Source organism: Hyla sarda, chromosome 2, assembly GCF_029499605.1.
Source record: "Hyla sarda isolate aHylSar1 chromosome 2, aHylSar1.hap1, whole genome shotgun sequence".
NCBI lineage: Eukaryota > Metazoa > Chordata > Amphibia > Anura > Hylidae > Hyla > Hyla sarda.
The window spans coordinates 302,494,674-302,521,137 of NC_079190.1; the positions used below are offsets into that span (position 1 = coordinate 302,494,674).

The 26,464-nt window shown below is 41.7% G+C and overlaps 1 protein-coding gene across 21 annotated transcripts in view; it reads right to left on the minus strand.

Annotated features, from left to right (window-relative positions):
• The window catches only part of FANCE (FA complementation group E), a 169,533-nt gene that overhangs the window by 32,996 nt on the left and 110,073 nt on the right, over positions 1-26,464 (minus strand). For 20 of the 21 annotated variants that reach the window (XR_008888839.1, XR_008888840.1, XR_008888843.1 and 17 more), the window contains 5 exons: positions 23,266-23,316; positions 22,664-22,726; positions 22,305-22,448; positions 20,675-20,798; positions 12,345-12,420 (listed from right to left, as the gene is read on the minus strand). Coding sequence is in view for 15 of the 21 variants with exons in the window: in XM_056557588.1 (XP_056413563.1) it covers positions 12,345-12,420; positions 20,675-20,798; positions 22,305-22,448; positions 22,664-22,726; positions 23,266-23,316 (458 nt within the window). In the remaining 6 variants the exon portion in view is untranslated. The remainder of the gene's footprint in view (positions 1-12,344; positions 12,421-20,674; positions 20,799-22,304; positions 22,449-22,663; positions 22,727-23,265; positions 23,317-26,464) is intronic. The other variant, XR_008888845.1, reaches the window with a different exon arrangement.

Consider the following 26,464-nt stretch of genomic DNA (forward strand, 5'->3'; position numbering starts at 1 on the left):
ATCAGCTAACGGATGTTGAGGGGTGTTACTGCGGTTGTGGTATTATATTCAGAGGGTGCACTGTATGGCAACGTTATATTCAGAGGGCGCAGTTTGTGGTAGAATTATATTCAGAGAGCGCAGTGGGTGGTAGTATTATATACAGAGGGCGCAGTTTGTGGTAGTGTTATATTCAGAGAGCGCTGTGTGTGGTAATATTATATTCAGAGGGCGCAGTTTGTGGTAGTGTTATATTCAGAGAGCGCTGTGGGTGGTAGTATATTCAGAGGGCGCAGTTTGTGGTACTATTCTATTCAGAGGGCGCAGTGGGTGGTAGTATTATATTCAGAGGGCGCAGTTTGTGGTAGTATTATATTCAGAGGGCGCAGTTTGTGGTAGTATTATATTTATAGGGCGCAGTTTGTGGTAGTATTATATTCAGAGGGCGCAGTTTGTGGTAGTATTAGAGATGAGCGAACTTACAGTAAATTTGATTCGTCACAAACTTCTCGGCTCGGCAGTTGATGACTTATCCTGCGTAAATTAGTTCAGCCTTCAGGTGCTCCGGTGGGCTAGAAGGCTAGAAAAGTGGATACATTCCTAGGAAAGGGTCTCCTAGGAATGTATCCACCTTTTCCAGCCCACGGGAGCACCTGAAAGCTGAACTAACTTATGCAGGAAAAGCCATCAACTGCTGAGCCGAGAAGTTTGTGACGAGTTGAATTTACTGTAGTTCGCTCATCTCTAAGTATTATATTCAGAGGGCGCAGTGGGTGGTAGTATTATATTCAGAGGGTACAGTATGTGGCGGTATTATATTCAGGGGTACAGTGTGTGGCAGATTTATATTCAGAGGGCGCAGTTTGTGGTAGTATATTCAGAGGGTGCAGTGGGTGGTAGTATAATATTCAGAGTGTACAGTATGTGTTGGTATATTCAGAGGGTACAGTATGTGGTAGTATTATATTCAGTGGGTACAGTGTGTGGCTGTATTATATTCAGGGGTACAGTATGTGACAGATTTATATTCAGGGGTACAGTATGTGGCAGATTTATATTCAGAGGGCACAGTGTGTGGTAGTATATTCAGAGGGCGCAGTGGGTGGTAGTATTATATTCAGTGGGTACAGTGTGTGGCGGTATTATATTCAGGGGTACAGTATGTGGCAGATTTATATTCAGAGTGTACAGTATGTGGTAGTATTATATTCAGTGGGTACGGTGTATGGAAGGTTTATAATCAAAGAGTAGTGTATAGTAGTATTATATTTAGAGGATACAGTGTCTGTCAGGTTTATAATTATAATTGTTTTCATATAGAGGATGAGAATGCGCTGACATAGTGAGGAGACGTCTGGGCGTCACATTCTGCAGAGAGAAGTTTTAGCTGGAACAAGTCCTGGCGGTATGTACCATCTGAATTAGATAAAGGAAGACGTCACCTGTAGTCACTGATATCATTGTGTATTCTCCTTACTATGTCCTATCAGAGCTGTAGTCGCTTGTCAGTTCTATAGTTAGGTCAGTGAAACTACAACTCCCAGCATAACCTCACCACTGCTCAAAGGGGTACTCTACTGGAAAACATTTTTTTAATCAACTGGTGCTACAAAGTTAAACAGATTTGTAAATTACTTCTATTTAAAAATCTTAATCCTTCCAGCACTTATTAGCTGCTGTATAAGGAATTCACAGGAAGTTATTTTCTTTTTTAATTTATTTTCTGTCTGACCACAGTGCTCTGTGCTGACACCTCTGTCGATGTCAAGAACTGTCCATAGTAGGAGCAAATCCCCATAGCAAACCTATCCTGCTCTGGACAGTTCCTGACATGGACAGAGGTGTCAGCAAATAGCACTGTGGTCAGACTGGAAAGAACTACACAACTTCCTGTGGAGAATACACCAGCTTATAAGTACTGTAAGTATTAAGATTTTAAATAGAAGTAATTTAAAAATCTGTTTAACTTTCTGGCACCAGTTGATATAAAAGTAAATGTTTTCCAGTGGAGTACCCCTTTACTTAATTCTCTGAGCTGTATATTTAAATGGTGAAAATTTCTTTAACACTTTCCCATTCTGTGGCAACTGGCATATCTGATTATTATACTGGAGTTTCTCACAATGCGCTACAACAGTGGTGTCTGTCACAACAGGCTAAAAACTTACTGGGGGGGGGAGGTATGGGGGTGACACCCTTTTCTACCGCACCGGGTGACACCAACCCTAGCAACGCCACTGGCTATATCTATACTCATATGCCTTTGCTAAAATGCTATATGCTATTGCTGAATATTGCAGAAGAACTTTGCTTTCTTTATTTCAAAACATTTCAGCTGCTCTTTGCCCGTAATCAAGACTAGAACCTTGAGATGGAGACTATGGATACAAGAAGTCTAAACATTGGGCTTTGTGGAAAGATGGAGAAATCTCAAGCTAGAGATGTTGCAACATAAATGACTTATGCTACGCCATGCTCAAATGACCAATCAGCATACAGAACGATGCATAGTTTTACCCTTCCCCTTTTTGTCAGATTGTAAAAAAACGAATGCGATTTCCGGATAATAAACAGAAATCCCTGGAGTCCAGAGGAGGGAACTCATACCAACCTGGCCTAGTGTGAATTTTCTTACCGCGACGCTCGGCAAAATAGTAGAGCGGTAGTCACTCACAGATCAAGGCCGACCATTAACCCATCCTTAACCTTGGTGGCAACGGTGGGATCGTCCGGAACCACACTCGATGGAAGATACGAATCCAGTGGAGCGACACTTTGAGCCGCCGGAGGCAACCCATTATTACTCAAACTAGGGGCCTGAACAACCCCACAAAAACATAGTAAGTCTGCTGATTTTTATGAATTTGTAGGCTTGCTTGTGTTTTTGGGTAGTTTTTGTGGGAGTCTGGACAGCCTAAGTTGACCCTCTTGGATTTAACTCGTGGTGAAAGAGATATTCCCGCTGTGTTGTTCTCTTTTTTTAGTCGCTTGTGATTGACTGCCGCTTTAAATAGGTTCGGAAGACAAAATCAGAGATTACTTTTTCCTCCCTTTTGCCTGTCACTAACTTGCAGACTTATAAAAAAACATTTTTTCCTCTCTTAGTAGCTGTGAGTCTCTTATAAACTAGTGCTGTAAACAGTTTTCCGAAGCAAGGTCAGATTCGGCTCCTAATGCCAAAAAATGGCAAGGAGGATTTAACTGAGACTCGGTGGGTTTTTTGAGTCTTTAAAAATCCAGTATTTTTTTCCGGATTATTAGGATTTAATTTAATTTAAGATTTTTTAATCTAGTGGATTGGGTCAAGGAAGCAAAGTGAAGTAGATTTTTGAGTTCTAGGTTCTCTAATAACTTCTTTGGGGTGTACGTGGGCTCGATAAGAATTCAGAAGATAGTGTTGGCCAGTAACTTTTTCTGGTTTGGAGGACAGCATTACTAGTAGCTTCAGACTGTACTGGAGCAAAGACGGCTTTCGTAGCTTTTGTATTGGACTAGTAATGCATAAGAGTAGCAGATTATAGTAGCATCATACACACTGTGGTTGTCAATCAGACACCCCCTTTTTGTTTGGTTTTTAGTATCAATTTGTTTGGCCTATCCACTGAGTTTTTGTTAATAGGGTAATTTGAAACCCTCTCTCATACGAAGAAAAAGCTTTAAAAATTGTTCCGTTTTTGCATTGATTGACTTTTGGAGATAAAGATGAACATTTTGCCGTCTTTGTTTAAAAGTCAGACTGCTTCTGTCCAGGATATTTAGAGCCACGCGACAGTTATGCCCGTGAAGGGAAGAAGCATCTTGAAAAAATGAAGAAACTTATGTCTATATGTGGCATTAATGAGAAGGGCAGATTGCACCCAGACTTCAGTGAATATTGGAGGATAATGATTTGTTGGCTGCTGCCCAAGCTTGGTATCGTACGTCATGTTCCATAACAAAAAAAAGAATATGTGGAGGAGGAAACCAGATATGAGAAGAGCAATGTGATTATGTATTTGTATTACAAAGATAGAGACTAGAGATAGACCGATTATCCGTTTAGCCGATATTATTGGCCAATATTAACGATTTAGAACGTTTGGCAATTACCTTGCCGATAATCTGATAATGCCCCACCCCCACAGGTAATTATAAAACCGGAAATGGGGGAGGCAATGGGACAGCGGCGGCGGTAGTCTCTGGCCGGGACCGTGCAGTGGGGGGTGCGGCGCGGTGCGTAGGGGGTGCGGCGCATGCAGTTGTGGGTGGGTGTGGGAGCGGGGCGGTGTCGGTGATAGGACTCAGGAGGACCCCAGGACAGGCAGGGGGTGTGAAGTAGGTGGCGACGCCGGTCTCTGACGACGCAAATGCCGTTGCAGTTCATTGATTTAAAGCGCCCGCTTTAAATCAATGATCTGCAGCGGTATCCCCGGGGGGGGGGCTTTAAGGGTGAAGATAAATAGCCGATAACTTATACAAGATAACCTCCACAGAGTATCGGTATCGGCCCTAAAAAATCAATAACGGTCAATCCCTAATAGAGACGTTAGCTGCTGGTTGTGTACCCGTTGTGGTCAGCAAAACCTGCCCTCAGTAGAAGACTGTTACCTGTTGTCAAGCCTGGCCTGTAATTGCTCCACCATGTACTGCCACAGCACCTCAGTATACTGGAAAAATGGAACCCCCCCCCCCACACACACACACAAAAAATGCACCCACCCCACTGTATTCTATTCAACCTCCGTACAGTGGTGGCCATGTTACTACAGTAACTTCCTGTGCTGTCAGCCATCTTGAAGGATCAGGAATTGCTGCTTCATCCATTTCCTCTACTGTCGGCCATCTGGGCTTACCCAATCTACTTACTCCGTGTAATGAGCCCTCATCCAGTACACCCAAACAGAACTTGCCAGTTGCTGGTAGGTTTCAAAATGGAACTTCCTCTAGTGCTGAAGCACTATCTCTTTACTGGTATGACACAGGATGGGAGTTATTTTATACGTAATGATCAGATCACTGGCCTATACCCAATTCAAACCCACACACTCCCGGATCAGCCCTCACCGGAAAGCTCTGTATTTCGTTCTGCTAATAATTGCTGTGCCTCACCACGAAGTCAGACCTCTGTACCCAGTGAAGACAGTCCTCCAGCCCAAGATGAACCCCATGCACAGTCACACTCTCCTACCAAATGATGAGGATCATCATCATCATCAGTCCCCAGGAAAGATACTACTTTCACATGTTAATACAATCACACCTACTGTGGTGCAATTTCACAAGCCTCCCAATACCTCCAACAGTAACATGTACCAAACCATTACAGCAAATATGGTGTCTGAATCTTTTCAACTGACCCTTGGAACAAAGATCTTGAATAACACCCTACTCCGGATGGGCATGGAAACCCAGCAAGTGCAAGTTATAGTTAACCCTGCAAATCTGTATCTTCAGAATAATGATGGCCTTGCTGCTGCCTTTGTGCAGTCAGGGGGGAATAGTATACAGCATGACTGTGATCTGTTGGTACTACAACAAGGGCCCATTTCAACCTCGCAACTGGCAATTACAGGCCCAGATATTCCTCTGCCCAACATGATGCCTGCATAAAATAGCTTCAGTCCACAATACACCACATTCTTGATCTAGCTGGAGAGAAGGAAATTTCCTCTCTGGCCATTCCAGCCATCAGTTCTGGATCCTTTGGGTTTCCTCCTAATATCTGTGCCAATACAATAGTATCCAGTATTGAGAATCACAAGCCAATACCAACATTGCAAGAAATCAGGCTTATCAATAAAACAGACGAAACAGTCCAAGCTCTTGCGGATGCTGTCAACTTATTCAAGAAACCTAACCTCTTGGGTAAACTCCCAATGCCACGTGAGGATTCAGATAACCTACAACATGGATTACCCAGATCCACGCCATCTAAACTCTTGTCCATACAGCCTGATGATTCCAGAGATCTCCTACATAGTTTTGGTGAATCCAGTCCATAGCAAACTATGTCAATACCACTTACCTATGGTGGTATTAGGCTAGGATTCCACTTGGTTCTTTTCTGGCAGTTTTTTTTTTAAACTGCCACTCAAGTTTTTGAGCCAAAGTCAGAAGTGGATCCATAAGGGAGGAGAAGTATAAGTCCTTCCTTTATATGTCCTCTTCCTTTTGAATACACTTCTGGCTTTGGCTCAAAAACTGCAGTGGCAGTATTCCAAAAACTACCAAGAAAAAAGCCAAGTGGAAACTTAGCCTCAAAGGGTCTGAAAAACCTCTTTCAGAAACTCTTTATAAATATGTTCCGTTTACCTCGGTGCAAGTAAATAATCTTGTAGCCCAACTACCTGACCCAGAGAAACAGCCAATGCCTTTCTACGGAAGAATCAAGCAAATCCAACAAATCTATTCATCAGTATGGAAGGATTTATATAATCTAGTCTATCAGAACAGGAGACACCTTCTGGCCTATCATTTCCGCCAGCCTTGATAGCTCTGCTATTGTGGACGAGGACACATACTCTTCTGGAATAGAATTCTGCTGACATCTACAAGCCTAGGCCAGAGACAGACTAGCTCCACCAATTTCTCTGATGCCTCTCAGGAACCTACGAATCAGCTGAAAAGTTTTTCTCCAGACTACTTAACCTGCTCCAGGATCAAGGATATGACCTAGGAAGCCAATTCCATAAGAAACTCTTCATTAGCACCTTTGTTACTGGCCTCCACGATGCTGAAGAAAGACTTACGGACACTCGGCCTGAATATGTGACACTTGAACCAAAATAGCTTTCACTCATTGTCGAAGCTATTGAAAAACAAACAGAAGTAGCACCTACTAAGAAGAGCTCGGAAAAGTCTATCTGTCAAGATGCACCAATGATGCTTAATGCTACAGCACAATACCCGGTTCAGAATTATGTCCCTCAGTTCCAAACGGTTCCTGCTCGGTACCGTGTTCCGAATTATCCCCCACAAAGATCACAGTCAGAATGATCATCTGCTACAGATGTGGTAAAATCGGACATGTCCAGCGACACTGCAGATCCAAACCTCTTCCTTCTAACTACCAAATGGATTCAGCCACTGCAAGGCCAATGATGTCACAAAACCGTTATAATATGGACCAACAACAATCTGGACCTCTCTCTGGACACCCAAACCACTCCATGATGCATCAACAAAGACCCAACAACAGAATAACTGAAGAGAATCCAGCTAATCATGTCTCATATAGAAACTGTCAAAAATCCGGATCTGAGATTTACTCCTGAAACTCAAAGCCACCAATAAAAATAAAGATGATGGGATGCACCTTGAATTATCCCAACCACTTACACCTGAAGAACTTTGTGTCCTGCAAGCCTCTCCACTGATGGTCATGAGCATCCCAACAAAGACTATACCCGATGTCTATCTACAACAAATTCCTGACTATGTCTGGTCCAAAGGCCCAGATGATATTGGACTCTTGCCTGTTCCGCCTGTTAAGGTCTTCTTAAAACCCAGAGCCAAGATACCTAGAGTACCCCAGTATCCGCTCAAAGCAAACCAAGAAACTTCTCTTTCTGAACAAATTGCAACTCTTCTCAAGAATGCAGCATTAATCAAATGTGTTTCCCCAGCAAACACTCCTTTGTTTCCAGTAAAGAAGATGCCAAAAGGACAACTTGAGAAGTTCCGCATGGTACATGACCTTCGTGCCATTAATGCTGCCACAGTTCTGGATACTCCCATTGTTCCCAACCCACACACTCTGCTCAGCTCCATACCACCAGATGCCAAGTTTTTTTTACTGTTATGGACTTAGCTAATGCTTTCTTCAGCGTTCCTTTGCATCCAGACTGCCAATACCTCTTGGCCTTTACTCACCAAGGAGGACAAAACACCTGGATACGCTTGCCACAGGGAGCTCATAACTCCCCCAATCACTTTTCTCAAACCTTATCCACCTGTCTGCATCCATGGTTATGTGACCATCCTAATGTGACTTTACTTCAATATGTGGATGACCTTCTACTCTGTGCCACATCACAAGATGAGTGTGCCAGCATGTCAGTTGACCTGCTATCTTTTCTTTCTTCAACTGCAAGGTGTCCCTTGGAAAAGTTTAATGGGCACAACAAAAAGTTGTCTTCCTAGGACATTGTATCTCTCAAGGTGCTAAACACCTCACGGAAGACAGGAAGCAAGCCATACAAGAGATTCCTGTACCTACAACTGTCAAGCAACTACAGGCTTTCCTTGGTATGATCACTTACTGCCGACAATGGATTCCGAATGCCTCAGCACTGATGCAACTTCTGTATGATGCCATTCCAGCTATGACTCAGAAGCAACCACTTTCATGGGAAGTCATACAGTGTTTGAACCGCCTAAAAGACCTTATGTCCGCTCCTGCACTTGACATCCCGAACTATGAACTACTGTTTTATCTGTTTGTCTCTGAAACAAAGGGCCATGGCTCTGGAGTCCTTGCACAAAAACATGGAGACAAATTGAGACATTTGGGATACTACTCATGCAGACTAGATCCTGTTGCACAAACTGCACCCATCTGACTTAACTGTGATAGCTGCTAAAGACCTTTTGGACAAGACTTTGGACATCATTCTCGCTTCATATGATCTGAAAGTTCTTTTGACTCAATGCCAATGAAATCCACTATCTCTACAAAGACAAGTGAGGCTTCAATGCTCTCTCTCCTACTTCCGGATAAAGTCACTCTTCAAAGATGCGCAGTCCTGAATCCATCCCCTGCTTCCTCTCTTGAGAGGGGACAATGAAGAAGAACAAACAAAATGATGGAGACCTCGGTGACCCTAAACACAATTGTTTAGAGGTTATGGAAATGGAGACATCACATCTACCAATGGTCCAAGAAACACCATTGGACAATACAACCTTTACTCTCTACACAGACGGGTCCAGATATGCTGATGAAAGTGGCAACTTCCACACAGGATACTCAGTGGTTAGCCCATTAGAAGTTCTGCGAGCAAGACTACTTCCTTCCCGTGTTTCAGCACAAGAGGCGGAACTCATTGCCTTAGCTGAAGCCTGCCGCATTTTGTAAGGACAACATCCGCCAACATCTACACGGACTCTGCCTATGGGCATGGAGTGGCACTGGACTTCGGATTGAAATGAGCCCTAAGGGGGTACATGACTGCAAATGTAACCCCTATGAAGAACTTTGAAGCTGTCAGGACCCTGATTGAAGCCTTAAAGCTGCCTAAACAAGTGGCAATCATCAAAGTCAAAGCGCACAGAAGATTGGACTCTGAAGAAGCCAAAAGGAAATTTCTTGGCAGACCAAGCAGCTAAAGAAATTGCAATACTGCCCCTTGCTCAAGAGGAATCAGGGGTATATGTGGTGACAAGAAGACAGAAGAAAGGATCAAAAGAACCAGAAGAGGAAAAGGAGAACCCGGACTCAAGACACAAACAGTTCCAGACTGAAGCATTGGACAAGGGGAAAGAGGATGTGGGAGAAAATGGGAGCTGAACTAAATTAATCGGACGGCCTATGGAGAAAAGCAGACAGAATTTGCCTTCCTCAGCCCTTTATCCGGGGGTAACTCAATGGGCTCATGGAGTCACCCAAAGAGGGAAAAACCAAATGATCACTTCTATCAACAAAATCTACCTTGCACCAGGAATAACACCAGTTTAACAACAATTCAAGGGATGTGACATTTGCAACACCTGCAACCCTGGAAGAACAGAAGTTACTCCGAAGAAACACTTGGCCAAACCTTGCTACTCATTTCAGAGGATCCAGATTGATGACATGCAATTGCCCAAAAGTGGAAAGTTGAGTACGTGCTAGTAGCAGTGGATATGTTCTCAGGATGACCAGAAGCCTACCCAGGCACTAATATTACAGCAAAGACTACTGTAAAGAAACTACTAACGGAACTGGTATGCAGATTTGGAGTCCCTGAAGTAATTGAAAGCGACCAAGGACCGGCTTTTATTGCGGATATTACAAGAGAACTTTGGAGAATGGTGGGAGCAGACCTCGGACTCCATACCCCATATCATCCCGTAGCAGTGGGAAAGTTAAAAGACTGAGTGGCATCCTAAAAAACAAAATCCTGAAGGCCAGTAAAGAACTGTCCCTTCCATGGCCAGACGTGCTGCCCATAGCCCTGTACTCTGTTAGAAACACACCCCGACAGCCAACTGGTTTATCCCCATATGAGACACTTTTTGGGGGGTCCCTTAGCTAGGATGTTATTACCCTCAGCAGCTTAGTGCAGGGAATGATAGTTTAGTAAAGTTTGTTATTACCCTGTGTAATGAGCTGAAAGTAATACATGTTGCAGTTTTATTCTTCCATTCCAGATCCAGACACTGAGCAAGGAAGTCACAATCTGCAGCCTGGAGAGTTTGTCCTCATGAAAGACACATGAGGGGGGGGGGGGGGGGGGGCGCTGGAACCTAGATGTGAAGGTCCTTATCAGGTTCTACTGACAACTCTGACTTTGGTGAAGGAGAATCAACATGGATAGGCCTCACACTGCAAGAGGGTTCCTACACCATGCTCCTGATACATATCCTTTTCGTATAAGTGGAGTGTAAACCCAGCAACCCAATCCGACTCCAAACTACTCGACTGACTTGACAATGACCCAAGAGTTGTATCCCACATTTTGATAACTCTTCCAGTGCCCAAATGACTACCTTTAAATTTGACTACTGTGACATAGTGAATTGTCCCGAGGTACCAAAGCAATGTCTTATGTATGGGGATGACAATTCAATATACACATGTGTGCCGGATGACTACTGGGGGAACAACTGTGACTATTGGAGAACGGTAGGATGGAGCACAGGGACTGACTGCGACTATAGACCACAGAGTGCCAAAAGAAGAAAAGACAATACTGACAAATCTCTACTACAGAGAATGACAATTGGATGTTGCATATTCCCCTGTGTAAAGAAAATCTCCACTGTAGAGGCCGCATTTCAAACAGGGACAATGTATGTGGATATCGAACCTATTATTTCAGCTTATCGTAACCTAATTGATACATCAGACCCAAGCATAACTGAGAGAATTCCCATCATGAGAACAACTCTCCTGAATGCCAATGGCTCAAGTGCAAACCCAGCAGAATAGGGTGAACATAAAAGTCCCAGGTAAAGGACAAGTCTGAGTACAAAGAGGGGCAGTTCACCAAGAGCCGCTCATCTCAAATCAGTGAAGCATCCCATACCAGTTTTTTATTTTTCTCCACCTGAACCTGGGACTATTAGGCAGAACGCACCATAGGGAAAGATGGAAGAAAAAGTTCTTAGGGGGGGGGAATTGTTGGGTCTATAATATTCTGATATATTGATCGCTATGTCTATACTCATATGCCTTTGCTAAAATGCTATATGCTATTGCTGAATATTGCAGAAGAACTTTGCTTTCCTTATTTTAAAACATTTCCGCTGCTCTTTGCCCGTAATCAAGACTAGAACCTTGACATGGAGACTATGGATACAAGAAGTCTAAACATTGGGCTTTGTGGAAAGATGGAGAAATCTCAAGCTAGAGACGTTGCAACATAAATGACTTATGCTACGCCATGCTCAAATGACCAATCAGCATACAGAACGATGCATATGCTCAAATGACCAATCAGCATACAGAACGCACCATAGGGAAAGATGGAAGAAAAAGTTCTTAGGGGGGGGAATTGTTGGGTCTATAATATTCTGATATATTGATCGCTATGTCTATACTCATATGCCTTTGCTAAAATGCTATATGCTATTGCTGAATATTGCAGAAGAACTTTGCTTTCCTTATTTTAAAACATTTCCGCTGCTCTTTGCCCGTAATCAAGACTAGAACCTTGACATGGAGACTATGGATACAAGAAGTCTAAACATTGGGCTTTGTGGAAAGATGGAGAAATCTCAAGCTAGAGACGTTGCAACATAAATGACTTATGCTACGCCATGCTCAAATGACCAATCAGCATACAGAACGATGCATATGCTCAAATGACCAATCAGCATACAGAACGATGCATAGTTTTACCCTTTACCCTTCCCCTTTTTGTCAGATTGTAAAAAACTAATGTGATTTCCGGATAATAAACTGAACTCCCTGGCATACCAAGGAGGGAACTCATACCAACTTTGTTTGGTGTGAATTTTCTTACATTGACGCTCGGCAAAATAGTACAGCGGTAGTCACTCACAGATTAAGGCCACACATTAACCCATCCTTAACAATATATAAAACGTTGAATGGGAAACAGTTGATGTAAACCATATATTGTTAGGCAAGGAATAGTTTGTAGTTAAAGGAGACTGGATGATGTTTATATATAAAAAATAAAAAAAAATTGGAAATGGGTGTTTTAAAAGAAGATACTTACTCAAAACACAGATATAGTTCTTGTTTATCCAGACATTCAGAAATCATTCGGCATAGAAAATCAGCATATAAAGATCCTATCCTCAGATAAAAGGGTGAAAAAAAAAAGTTGTCAGCAAGTGTTCCAAGTATTTACGCAAACATGACATATCAAACTTAACTCTAAATGGGGTACTCCGCTGTTTTTTTTTTTTCTTTAAATCAACTGGTAGCAGAAAGTTAAACAGATATGTAAATTACTTCTACTAAAAAATCTTAATCCTTTCAGTAATTATCAGCTGCTGTATACTACAAAGGAACACCTCTGTTCATTTTAGGAACTGTCGTAGAAGTAGAAGCAAATCCCAAACCTATCTTGCTCTGGACAGTTCCTGACATGGACAGAGGTGTCAGCAGAGAGCACTGTGGTCAGACAGAAAAGAAATTCAAAAAGAAAAGTACTTCCTTTGTAGTATACAGCAGCTGATAAGTACTAGAATGATTAAGATTTTTGATTTAAGTGATTTACAAATCTGTTTAACTTTCTGGCACCAGTTGATTTAAAAAGAAAATGTTTCCCTTTAACCCCTTGAGGACGCAGGAATTTTTCATTTTTGCATTTTCGTTTTTTTCTTCCTCTCCTTCTAAAAATCATAAACGCGTTCAATTTTGCTCCTACAGACCCATATAAGGGCTTGTTTTATGCGTCACCAAAATTTTTAGGGCTTCCATTTCTACACAGTGCACTTTTCGGTAAAAATGACACCTACTCCTTATTCTGTAGGTCCATATGGTTAAAAGGATACCCAATTTATGTAGGTTTTATTTTATTTTACTATTTAAAAAAAAAAAAAAATTATAAATGTATGCACCTAAATTAGTATATTTAAAATTGTAATCTTCTGACCCCTTTAACTTTTATTTTTCCACATACAGGGATGTTTGAGGGCTAATTTTTTGCACTGTGGTCTGTAGTTTTTAGCTGTACCATTTTTTGTTGTAATGGGACTTTTTGATCGCTTTTTATAAATTTTAGGGTATATGAAGTGACCAAAATGCACAATTCTTATTAGGGAAAGGGTAAATTCACATTTATTAACATTTTTTCTTTGCACAAATTTTTAGACCCTATAGGGGACTATCACTAGAAGCATGGATGCAGATAGGACAGTGAGAAGGCCGGTAAAAGCCGGTAATTTCTCACCGGTAATTCTGTTTTCACGAACCATGACAGCACCACCTGAGAGAGAGATTCTGCCCTAGGGACAGGAAACCTTTGAGAATAAAAGGAAGTCTCCTCCTCTCTGCCTTCAGTGAGTTACAGAGACCTAGAAGAGCGTTCCTACTTAGTAATAACAGTCATGACAAACAATAACAACTGAACAAGGAAATATATAAATTAGGGCTGCAGCTAACTACTATTTTAATAATCGATTAGTTGTCGATTATTATATCGATTAATCGGAAAAAAATCCAGGATTGATGCCATATTGTCAAAGTCCACCAAGGATGGGTTTACAAAATGTAAGTAAGCCTTCCAGACTGAGTATCTGGATGGAATATAGAACTCGGAAACAAAAGCTGTTCCGGTAAGACCCAGGGGTCTGTTAATGACATCTCCCAAAGGCAGGAAAACCATGCCTTGCAGGGCCAGAATGGAGCTATGAGAATAACCCTCGCCCTGTCTTCCCGAATCATTTTTAGAACTCTCGGTTTTAATGATGGAGGGAATGTATAGCTCAGAATAACTGTAGCCCTCCAGCTGTTGCAAAACTACATATTCCAGCATGCCGAAACAGCTGTCTGGGCATGCTGGGAGTTTTAGTTTTGCATCATCTGGAGGGCTACAGTGTAGAGACCACTTTATAGTGGTCTCAGACTGTAGCCCTACAGATCAACTTACCGGCTTCCGTAGGATCCAGGGAGCCGTCCTCTTCTTCCGCACAACATCGCCGCGCGCCAATCACAGTCGCCGCAGCCTCCGGACGGGTAAGTGAATCTTCGGCGTTCGGTCCCCTTCGTTTCCCCGTTCTGCCCCACCTATTGTGGGTGGGCAGGAGGGGGAAAACGAAAGTTAACCCCCCGCCCCCGATCTGCTATTGGTCGTCGCTTCTGGCGACCAACAGCAGGGATAGGAGGGGTGGCACAACTGCCACCTCACTCCTATCCCTTCAGGGGGAACGTAGGTGTCTTAGACAACCGCAATCCCCCTTATATTCCGGGTCACCGGGTCACTATAGACCCGTATGACCCGGAATAGGCGCAAATCGCAAGTGTGAATTCGCTTGCGATTTGCGCCGATCGCCGACATGGGGGGGGGGTCTTATGACCCCCTCTGGGCATTTGCGCGGGGTGCCTGCTGATCAATATCACACAGGCGTATGGATATGTCCTGGGTCCTTAAATACCAGAAAGCCAGGGCGTATCCATACGCCCTAGGTCCTTAAGGGGTTAAAGCTTTAGGTATAAAAGTTTTTATCAGGGTTCTCCCATTCCTTAAGAATAACTTAAGAGATAATTTTATGTATACGAAATACCCTGTATTTTTTTAGAATCAAGACCCTCAAACATAATATCTTAACCCCTTAAGGACTGGGGGTTTTTCAATTTATGCATTTTCGTTTTTTTCTTCTTGCCTTTAAAAAAATCATAACTCTTTCAATTTTGCACCTAAAAATCCATATGATGGCTTAATTTTTGCGCCACCAATTCTACTTTGTAATGACGTCAGTCATTTTGCCCAAAAATCTACGGTGAAACAGGAAAAAAAATCATTTGCGAGACAAAATTAAAAAAAAACGCTGTTTTGTATCTTTTGGGGGATTCCGTTTCTACGTAGTACATTTTTCGGTAAAAATGACACCTGATCGGTCTTATTGGATGCGATCAGGAACCCTCCTTGAGTGAAGTGGGTATACTACGGATGTTATATCAGGCCAGGAAGCTTATAGCGCAGTTCTGGATCAGACCGTCTCCTCCGGGAGTAGCTGATCTTATCAAAAGAATAACGCGGATAGTGCGCTTGGAGAAGGGGATATATATTAAGCGTAAGGTTTTCAGGAAGTTTGATGGTATCTGGGGACCATGGGTGAACCACTTTGACCCACCGTCGACTGACCCCTAGATGATTGTACATCCTTGATCTGTCTTGGAAGTAGTATGAATGGCATGCATGCTGGAGATCTGTGAATGCGGCGATAGTCTTTTTTTTTTGGAGCTCCCGTAACTTTTTCTGCCCTATCTGGATGGTTTTGTCAGAGTCTGTAGGTAATGCTTGTCATAGCTCTGAGTGTGTGGTGTGAGGGAGACTGATCATAGGGACGGTAGTGTCCTTAAACCGCTAGTAAACTTCAAGTGTATTCTGTGCTACACAGGGGAAGAGACGGAATGTTTCTTTGTGGGGTGGGTGGGTTTATTGTTTGTATGTCGTTTTGAACGGTTTGAAAAAACCTTTAATAAAAAATATCTGATTTAAAAAAAAAAAAAAAAAAAAATGACACCTGATATTTATTCTGTAGGTCCATACGGTTAAAATGATACCCTACTTAAATAGGTTTGATATTGTCGTACTTCTGGAAAAAAAATATAACTTCATGCAGGAAAATTAATACGTTTAAAATGGTCATTTCTGACCCCTATAACTTTTTATTTTTCCGCGTATGGGGCAGTATGAGGGCTCATTTTTTGCGCCGTGATCTGATGTTTTTAGCGGTACCATTTTTGCATTGATAGGACTTATTGATCGCTTTTTATTCATTTTTTCATGATATAAAAAGTGACCAAAAATGCACTATTTTGGACTAATTAACGATATATTTTTATAATTCGGACATTTCCGCACGCCGCGATACCATATATGTTTATTTTTATTTACACGGTGTTTTTTTTTTTTTATGGGAAAAGGGGGGTGAATCAAACTTTTAATAGGGAAGGGGTTAAATGATCTTTATTCACTTTTTTTTTTGCAGTGTTATAGGTCCCATAGGGACCTGAGCTAACCGGCACACTTTCACTTTCGACGCGGCGTTCAACTTTGAACGCCGCGTCTAAAGGGTTAATAGCGCGCGGCACTGCGATCAATGCCGCGCTCTATTAGCCACGGGTCCCGGCCGTTGTTAGAGGCCGGGCCCGACCCGCTATGACGTGGGGCCACGCCGTGGCCCAGCATTATAGATTGGGAGCGGACACATTACGTTCCAGTACGTCATGTGTCCTTAAGGGGTTAAATTGACCTTGGTTCCCTGAGCTCCACCATATTCAGAGTGGAACGTACAGCCTTCACTAACTGATCAACGCCCTCAAAAGGAAAATAATGCTTTTCCTGAGGAGTCTTCTTCTGACTCCTCTCCTGAGTCTGACACATCAGGCACAATAATATCCTCTTCTTGAGTCAGGTTGAGTTAAGGCCACTGGAGTAACATTTGAAGCAGTGGGAAGAGGAGCAGTATCAATGGCTATAGGATTAGTAGCCGCTGTTAAATTCTGAATGGATGACTGGATCTCCTTTCTAATAAGATCCTGCATTTGTGCCAGAAGAGACGGAACTAAGGCTGGAACCTCCGAAGTAATCTGCTTATTAATACAAGACTGACATGAAGCTTTTTCATATCAAGGAAGTAATTTTTCTTTACATATGTTAAATTCACAATTTTTTTTGTCTTCACCCTGCTGAAAATAACCAAAAAGACCACAATTTAGAAAAAAAAGATCTAAAACATAGAAAAAATACACTCACTCAGGAACCGCTGGTACCGTAGATGGCGTCCTTGTAGATGAGTCAGATGGAGTATGCTTTGGGTTGTCACTGCTGGTACTCATGCTGGAAGCACAAGAAAAATCCCCATACTCCAATGCTGGACAGGTATGGAATGACTGGCCAGCTCACAACAGGAGGCAGAATGGCATAAAAAAAAAAATGAAAAAACTTCCTTTTAAATCTGGCGCCTCCTGCAAACCGGATGCCCAGCGTGTGACCTCACATCCGCCCCCTTTGACCTCCGACTTCCTCCGCAGCATCACTAGGAGGGGGCCAGCAAAAAGGATACCACAGCCATTCTAATATCTTAGAGCCCCACTTGAGACAGGGCTCCTCTCCAGGCTTCCCTTAGGGACAGGAAACCACTGAAGGCGGAGAGGAGGAGACTTCCTTTTATTTTCCAAGGTTTCCTGTCCCTAGAGGCGGAGTCCCTCTCTCAGGTGATGCTGCCATGGCGATGGGAAAATGCATAGGATTTATCAGCAGGTGTCCCGTTCAGCCCGAGTTAAGAGTTAATGCTGGCATTGCCCTGATCGATAATGTCTGGCATTAGCCATGGGTCCCGGCGGATGATAGAACAGGAGCAGGCACAGGATTATGGTAAAGGCCAATCATGGTATTTCGCTAGCATATGTTTTCAAGTTGATAAAAAGAAGTCTGACCAAGAAAAATGTTGCTCCACTCCAGCACTTTTAAGCTATGATCAGCTTTTATGAAGGCTGCTTAGTCAACTATTAGAAGCAGTCTGTAAAAAAAAAAAGTTTTTTTTGCTTATATAGTATAGGCTATTAGAAGATAAAAAGAAGGGTTTTGTGTATGCCTTGTGTTTGGCTGATAAGTCAGACATAGGATAGGCTCAATTTTGACATAAAATATTTCAGGTTAATGCAGCCTACATTGCTCATGAATTCCCTGGCTTTGGTTGTTTGATTACCTGCAGCAATAACTCAAAGCCAGGCTGCCAGTGCTGCAGATCACCCAGGTGAGTTCTTGAGAGAAATATTGCTATTAGAAGAAAAAGATTTGACTTCTAATCACAATTGAGGTGTTCTATGAAGATATTGAATTTTCACTGAGGCCAAGTTTCCCCTTGGTTTTTTTTCTGGCTGTTTTTGGTAATCTGCCACTGCAGTTTTTGAGCCAAAGTCAGAGGTGGATCCATAAGGTAGGAAAAGTGTAAATTCTTCCTTTATATGTCCTATTCCTTTTGAATACACTTCTGGCTTTGGCTCAAAAACTGCAGTGGCAGATATCCAAAAACTGCCAGAAAAAAACTTGGAAACTTAGCCTGAAGCAGTTTTTGCATCGATTTTCAAAAGTGTTTGGTTTTTTGTTTTTTTACCATATTTTGCACAATTGTGGTACAATATAATTTTTGCCATGATTTGGGGAAAATTGCGGCAAAAGACAGAAAAAAGCAGCAAGAAACACAGTGGGTTGAATAGAAATAATTTTGGTAGACTGGTGTTTTTGGATTGGGGGTGGGTTGTATGTGTGTATAATCTGTTCACTAAAGTTTGCTGAAATCTAATAAAAATTATCCGATTTAAGGGGGGAAAAAAAACACAGCAGGCTGAACAAGTTTCCTTGATGTAAGCAAAAATCGTGTTAAACAATTTTCCCACCCATACCATAAGTTAGAGCACACACTCCTGCCTCTGCACCAAATTAAAGTAAACTTCAATTCAGTGTGGTGAGATAAATTTCCCAGCCAGTTTCATACCGCACCAAATTTATCAACATTGTGGTCCATGTTGAAAAACTTGGCACAGCTCAGATTTTTTGCAAAAAAGTCATCAAAACAGTCCACCGTACCCCTACAAGGATACATTCCCCCAGTGAACGAACATAGCCTCAGGGGAGAAATATAACAGTATATCCTGATCCCATAGAGATAATAAATGAAGCTGGGAGGCGTGGGGAAGGATCCGGGAGCAAATAGGAGGAAATCTGTAGGTGATGATGTCATCCTGTAGTCCACAGGAAGTGGACTAACATCCTGTTCTAACCATGAGGCAATGGAATATTCAGAGAGTCAGACTTGTGATCACATGACCAAATTAGAGTAATATAACATGAGGATGCAGCTGCACTGTAACAAAATAAATGGTGCTGTAGGACTAGTGATTGTGAGTGTGCATGATATAGGCAAAAAAAAAAACAAAAAACGAAAGTGCTTCCTAAAGAGTCAAGTTTATACTATGGTTTATTGAAACTAACCCCCTTTTTTATACTGACAGCTAATTTACCCAATAGTGAAAAAATACCTTATGACAATTGGGAGAAATTCTGAGGGTTTGGACTTCTGGCACTCGTCTGTATCACGTACTTTATTTCTTTATTTTTATATGGCCGCAGATATACCCCATTCTATCAGGCTATTAGGTGTCCTATATGTTTAATACAGTTTTCACAAGAAATTCTTTCATAATAAGCAGCATGCCACTTATTCTTGCACTATATATATATATATATATATATATTAGGGATGTAAGAAAAAATCGATTCTCGCGATTTTTTCATTTGCCGATACTGAATCGATTCAAAATATTTTTGAATCGATTCTTTTAGGGATGTGGAATTTGTATCTCCTGACGCCCGGCACAGCATTTCCTGGGCATCAGGAGATAAAAGTTCCACATTTGTGGAGCCGGGCAGGCCGGATCTGACACGGTGGCGCTCTGGGTGTATGGAGCGGGCTCCGACTCGTGCCCGCTCCGTACTATGCGACCCCCGGCTGATTTCAGTAGCCGGGGGCCGCCGCTAATAGCCAGCATGCGGTGATCGCCGCGGCTGGCTATTAAAGGAGTATCCAGTGCGCACTTTTCTCATTTTATCCCGTTCGGGCTGCAAAATAAAAGAAAACGCACTTTATCTTACCTGCCAACGAGCCCGCGGAGCTCCGGTACAGGTGTTGGGTCCCCGGGCTGTATTCTTCTTACTTCCTGTTAGCCCGGTACATCACACGGAGCTTCAGCCTATCACCGGCCGCAGCGATGTCCCGCCTCTGCTGGTGATAGGCTGAAGCTCCGTGTGACGTGTCGGGCTAACAGGAAGTAAGAAGAATACAGCCCGGGGACCCAACACCTGTACCGGAGCTCCGCGGGCTCGTTGGCAGGTAAGATAAAGTGCGTTTTTTTTAATTTTGCAGCCCGGACGGGATAAAATGAGAAAAGTGCGCACCAGAGTACTAGATCGCTGCTGTCAAAGCTGACAGCGGCGTCTATTGGGATCTATGGATGCTCCCAGGTGGGCGATGTATCGGGATATATCGCGATGTATCGTCACCTAGACGGTATCGCGATATATCGGGACATATCGAATCGCCACACTGGTATCGCGATTCGAATCGAATCGCCAAATTCTTGACGATTCACACCCCTAATATATATATATATATATATATATATATATATATATATATATATATATATAAAATGCACACAAAAAAATATGTTCCGCAATTTCCCACAATATACTATTTAAAAACAATGTGTTGCATGGGGTTTTGGGTGCATATTTTTTGCACAGAATGCGCACTGCATGCAGATAACTAAACCGCCTGCAAAATTTTAATTTGATAATGCTTAGGTTACCTGTCTCTGCTTTAGCCAATAGTGGGGTAATAAGAATGTTACATGCTGGCCAGGCATACTTTCTGCAAAATACGGAAAGTGCAGCAGTTAGAGTTCGAGACGCAGGTGCAGAAAGTGACAGTACCTATAAAAAATTAAAAAAAAGACATTGTCAAAATGACAAAATGAGCGATTTTTTATTTAAAACTTAAGGGGGGGGTGAGGCTGAAGCAGAAGCCACAGTATTAGTGAAATATGGATCAGAAAACAACCGTTCCACACTCTATACTCCTGTTAGTGAGGTCCATTGGTGCAACAGAATGAAAAGTCTCTCTTTAGCCTTAATTTCACCTCTTCTGATCCAACTTTTAAACTGATTTCTGACCAGATTAAAAAAAGATAACTTTACCATTGTCATAAATCAGCTTACCTAATAACAGAAAAACCACAATCCATCTCCAAAAATGGAACTTCAGGCGCTGAGGGACATAAACTTCACCCATAAGGTCATGTGACAGGAGTGGGCGGAGTTCATCCACTGCTGACCTTATGGGTGAAGTTTATGTCCCTCAGCGCCTGAAGTTCCATTTTTGGAGGTAGATTGTGGTTTTTCTGGTTACTTGTGGAATGGCAGCAGTGGGCTATTGACATATACCCTTCTCCATGTTGTGCTGGCCGTTGCACAACACTTTATGGTAAGCGCGCATTCAATTTTGGCGTTTGTCATTATTGGTGATATTACACTATGGAGCGCTCCTTCTATCCCTTTTTCTAGTACCTGATAACAGGACACTGCAGAGGCTGGAGAAAATAACTTTTTTTTTTTTTTATTAAAACCTATAGAAAAAAAAATAACTACATAAAGTACCAAAGATGAATAAGATGAAGCACACTCCATTCACTGGGCAGCTGATTGACCTGACTGATGCACTCCATTATAGTTTATAGAAATCACCCATTCCATTATCGAATCCCAATATGAATGGAGGTATAGTACGGTGCGTTATTCAGCTACACACAATCTCACCATACTTCTACCTTCATGATTGCTTGCTGAATGACTGAAGTGTGAAAAAAAAAAGTATTAAATTAAACGGTTATTACAGCCATTAAGTGTACGATTGTGTGTGTGTGTGTGTGTGTGTGTGTGTGTGTGTGGTGGTGGGGGGGGGGGGGGGGGTCGTGTTTGGGTCTGACTGCCGGGCTGCAAGGATGTAGAGAATAAGCTCCCCAGTTTTGAAGCAGAATTAAGCAGTGATCATGCATGTTCATGCAGTGGTCATGAATGTACCTGACTATGGGGGAGATTTATGAAATCCTGTGCCGAGGAAACATTGTCCAGTTGCCCATAGCAACCAATCAGATTGCTTCTTTAATTTTTCACGGTCCTTTCTAAAAATGAAAAAGCGATCTGATTGGTTGCTATAGGCAACTGGGCAAGTTTTCCTCTGGACAGTTTTTGATAAATTTCCCCCTATATCTCTAGCAGCATCAATAGACGATGAAGGGAGTGGAAGTGCACTGGCATTACCAATGTTTGATTCTACCTGGAGACTGGGGATAGGGATTGTTATTGGGTGAAATACCCCTTTAACATTTACCCAATATCCAATACCCAATATAAAAGAAACCTACATACCTAGTCACTTACCTGTTCAAGGAAGAGAATACTGGCCAAGGATTCTGCATGAGCATAACTAAGATCAGGTGAAATGGAATCCAAATGAGTGCACAGCTGAAACAGGCACTTCGGGGAGATATGTTTGACACCAACACAGGAAAACACTGTTTGAAGCTTTAACAAAAAAAAAAAATTTAATAAATAAAAAATAATTTTTTTTAATTACAAACATACATTAGGGCAATTTTATGGAATATATTAATTCAATGCTCCTATAGAGAAAGTAGAGTTTTGGCCAAAGTATAACTGTGTCGGATTATTTATATTTATTTCCATTACTGCCATTATATATAAAATGTTATCCATCGTGTGATAAGAAAACTACGCACCTGTGAAGGGTTACATACGTCATATATATTTTTTAGCCTTGACAAATATTCCTGGTCCAAAGTCTGAAAAACAAGACGGAACAATTGTTACTTAAAAAGAGAAATATCTACCTTTAAATAAGCACAAAAAAGGAAGATGCTCTTGGAGAGAGCAAGCCTAGTGCCCACTTAAAAAATGTCAGTAACTCATTGCTGTAAGCACTCAAACTAATTTTTTTTCCAGCATCCTTAGGCTATGTTCTCATGGTGGAATTTCTTAGCGGAATTTTTCAGGAATATTCTGCTTGGACATTCCTCTGCAGCAGTGTTCCATTGATTACAAAGAAATGTCTCAATTCTGGCACCCATAGAAAAATTGAACTTTTTTTAAATGTTTCTGCGGATTCCGCTTGGAAATGCAGTGGCGTGTATACATTGCATTTCCAAGCGGTCCCAGTGTCCCCGAATCAATCAAATGTGCAGAACATCTGCCTGTATTTTTCAGGCGGACATTCCACCCATTTTTCGCCATGTGAACATGGCCTTAGCAACCAGATGACAGCTTTCAATTTCTATACATGCAGTTTTTTTTTTATACCTAAAGCCTAAAGTCATATTTTTACCTCCGAGTCCATTTCCAGATTATTGATCTGCTTTAGGTTAAGGATATGAACCTGGAAAAGAAGGTACAATTAGTTTAACATTGCATTAAGTAAAATGGATACAGAAAAAGCACCAAATTCTGAATAACACCTCTTTTGGGTGTGTTCACACGCTTGTAACTAGCAGCAGATTTCCCGCTGTGTGAAATCCACTGCGAATTACCTCACTATTCACTTTGTATGACAGTATCACTTGCAGACAGTCCGCAATAGTGTCAGATTTGCAGGCTGCCAGCGGACCCCTGAAAATAAATGATAGCATAACTTGCAGTATATTTCCTGCAATGGAAACCCCACTGCTAGTTACAAACATGTGAACACACCCTAAGCATATGTTCACACAATGGAATTTACGTGTGAAATTCTGCAGCCGCAGAGTTGCATTGATATCAATGGGATTCTGCTGCACTGTTTACACGACAGAATTTCAAATTCAGGTGTCCGCAGAAAGAATAGACTTGCCTATTTTTTCTACAGTGTCTGCACAGAAATGCATTGCCATCTATGAGACAACACATTTCCGAGTAGTCCTAGCATCGACATGTTCTGCTGACGCTCCACTGTTTGGTGAATGTCTGTCTTTAAAAGGTATGTCCACATGGCAGAATTTCCATGCGCAATTCCTATGTTATTTGCTGCACATTCATTTTATGGGTTTCCGCTGTCTCATTGACACTGAAATTTCCGTCCGGAAAATGCACTTTCCGCAAAAAAAAATTAAAATCAGTCTTGAATTTTGCAGAATTTCGCAGTGGAAACCAATTCAAGTTAAAGGGGGTTTGAATTTTGTCAGAATTCAGTGAATACATAAATTCTGCCTAAATGCCAGCAGAAAGCCATGCAACAAACTTTGCTGAACCGAATTTTTGCAGAATTGCAGATGTTTTGCCATGTGAACATACCCTAAAAGTCATACTTACTCAACCTTTACCTTGATGACAATTTGGTCTATTTTGGTCTTCAGTACCAATGCCCTTTTTTTTTTTTTTTCTGATCTTTCTGTGCTAATAATTTTGGGATGCTTCAACTTATCAAAGTGTTTTTTCTGCACACTTGTGACACTTTGTTAGTCGTATTTTGATCAATACCTTCAGCTACCATTTATGAAAAACTCCCAAGACTTGGCAAAAATTTGGAACAATTACAATTTTTTTGGTAAATTTTACATGCTTTTTAGGAAGATAATCATGACACATAAATTAGCTAATAATTTACATTTACAATAGGTCTATTTTATGTTGGTCTCATTATGTTGGTCTCATTTGGTAACAGACATTTGGTTTTTTAGGATGTTAGAAGGCTAAAGCTATCTTCACACAATGGAATTTCCACACAGAAAATTTCCGTGCGGACATTCCACAGAGGAGTGGTGGCATGTTCCTTGAGGACCGCTTTTGGAAATGTGCCATCTCAGACGGCAATGCATTTCCGAGCTGAATCTGCAAAATACATTTAACAGGTTCAATGTTTTTGCAGACGTCGGAATAAAAGGATTTCCGCGGCTGATGATGCTGCCGCAGAAATTCTGCCAAGTAGACAGAGCAGCAGAATCCTATTGAAATCAATGGGACTCTGCTGCTGGGGAATGTCCTTGCGGAAGATTCATGCAGAATTCCGCACATTCTGCCGTGTGAACATAGCCTTAGAAGTTTAGCAAAAGTTTTTTGAAAAAATTTCCAAAATGGACCAGTTCATTTCTGAAGTGAATTTGAGAAGCCGGCTGCAGCACCCCAGACATTCGGTGCACAGAGAAAATTTAGCTCCGTGTCAGATGACTGGCGATGCGGGACGGAGGCTTGTGACGTCACGAGCCTCAGGTGCTGCACCCGACGCTTTAAACGTATGAATTATTAAAATAGCATGTTATTTAAACCACATAGTCAATGGTGTAAACGGAAACAATACCAAAGTCCAGAATTGCGCATGTTTGATCACTTCATAGAGCAGAAAAAAAATAAAAAGTGATCAAAAAGCCCATGAAAACAAAAATGGTACCATTAAAAACTACAGATCACGGCACATAAAATTTGTCCTCAAGAGGTCAATTTTATGCCTACTAATTTTCTTACAAAAAGTTATATTTTTAACCCCTTAAGGACACAGCCCATTTTCACCTTAAGGACCAGGCCATTTTTTGCACATCTCACCACTGTCACTTTAAGCATTAATAACTCTGGGATGCTTTTACTTTTCATTCTGATTCAGAGATTGTTTTTTCGTGACATATTCTACTTTATGTTATTGGTAAATTTTCACCGATATTTGAATCATTTCTTGGTGAAAAATTCCAAAATTTGATGAAAAAATTGAAAATTTAGCATTTTTCGAACTTTAAAGCTCTCTGCTTGTAAGGAAAACAGACATTCCAAATAAATTATACTACGATTCACATATACAATATGTCTACTTTATATTTTCATCATAAAGTTGACATGTTTTTACTTTTTGAAACAAAAGACAGACAGCGTTCCGTAGTGTATTAACCCAGGGATGCACGAGGGGAGGGGGCAAGACAATTTGCACGCTTACCCCAGGAGGTTACACTCCACCAAGTGCAACAATGGTTTGAAGTAGAATGATATTAAATGACTGCAGCCTTTCCTCGTCCGGTAATGGTTCATAGAAAGGAGCCTCCAAAATTCGACTGGATGGAAAGGCGCCAACACAGACACAGAGGTAAAATGGGAACTGACGTGTTTAATCACCCATAATGCAACGCATTTCACAGTACAACTGCTTCATCAGGCTAGGGGCCAGTTCAGATTTTAAGTGGATCTGAAGGGCTTTCTTATTTAAAATACCCCATAAATGACCCTATTATAAAAACTGCACTCCTCTAAGTATTCAAAATGACATTCAGTAAGTGTGTTAACCCTTTAGGTGCTTCACAGGAATAGCAGAAAAGTGAAGGAGAAAATTCAAAATCTTTTATATAATCATTTTATACACTCGCATGTTCTTGTAGACCCAGTTTTTCCATTTTTACAAGGGGCAATAGGAGAAAAAGCCCTCCAAAATTTGTAACCCAATTTCTCTCGAGTAAGGAAATACCTCATATGTCTATGTCAAGTGTTCGGCGGGCGCAGTAGAGGGCACAGAAGGGAAGGAGCGACAATGGGATTTTGGAGAGTGAATTTTGCTGAAATGGTTTTTGGGGGCA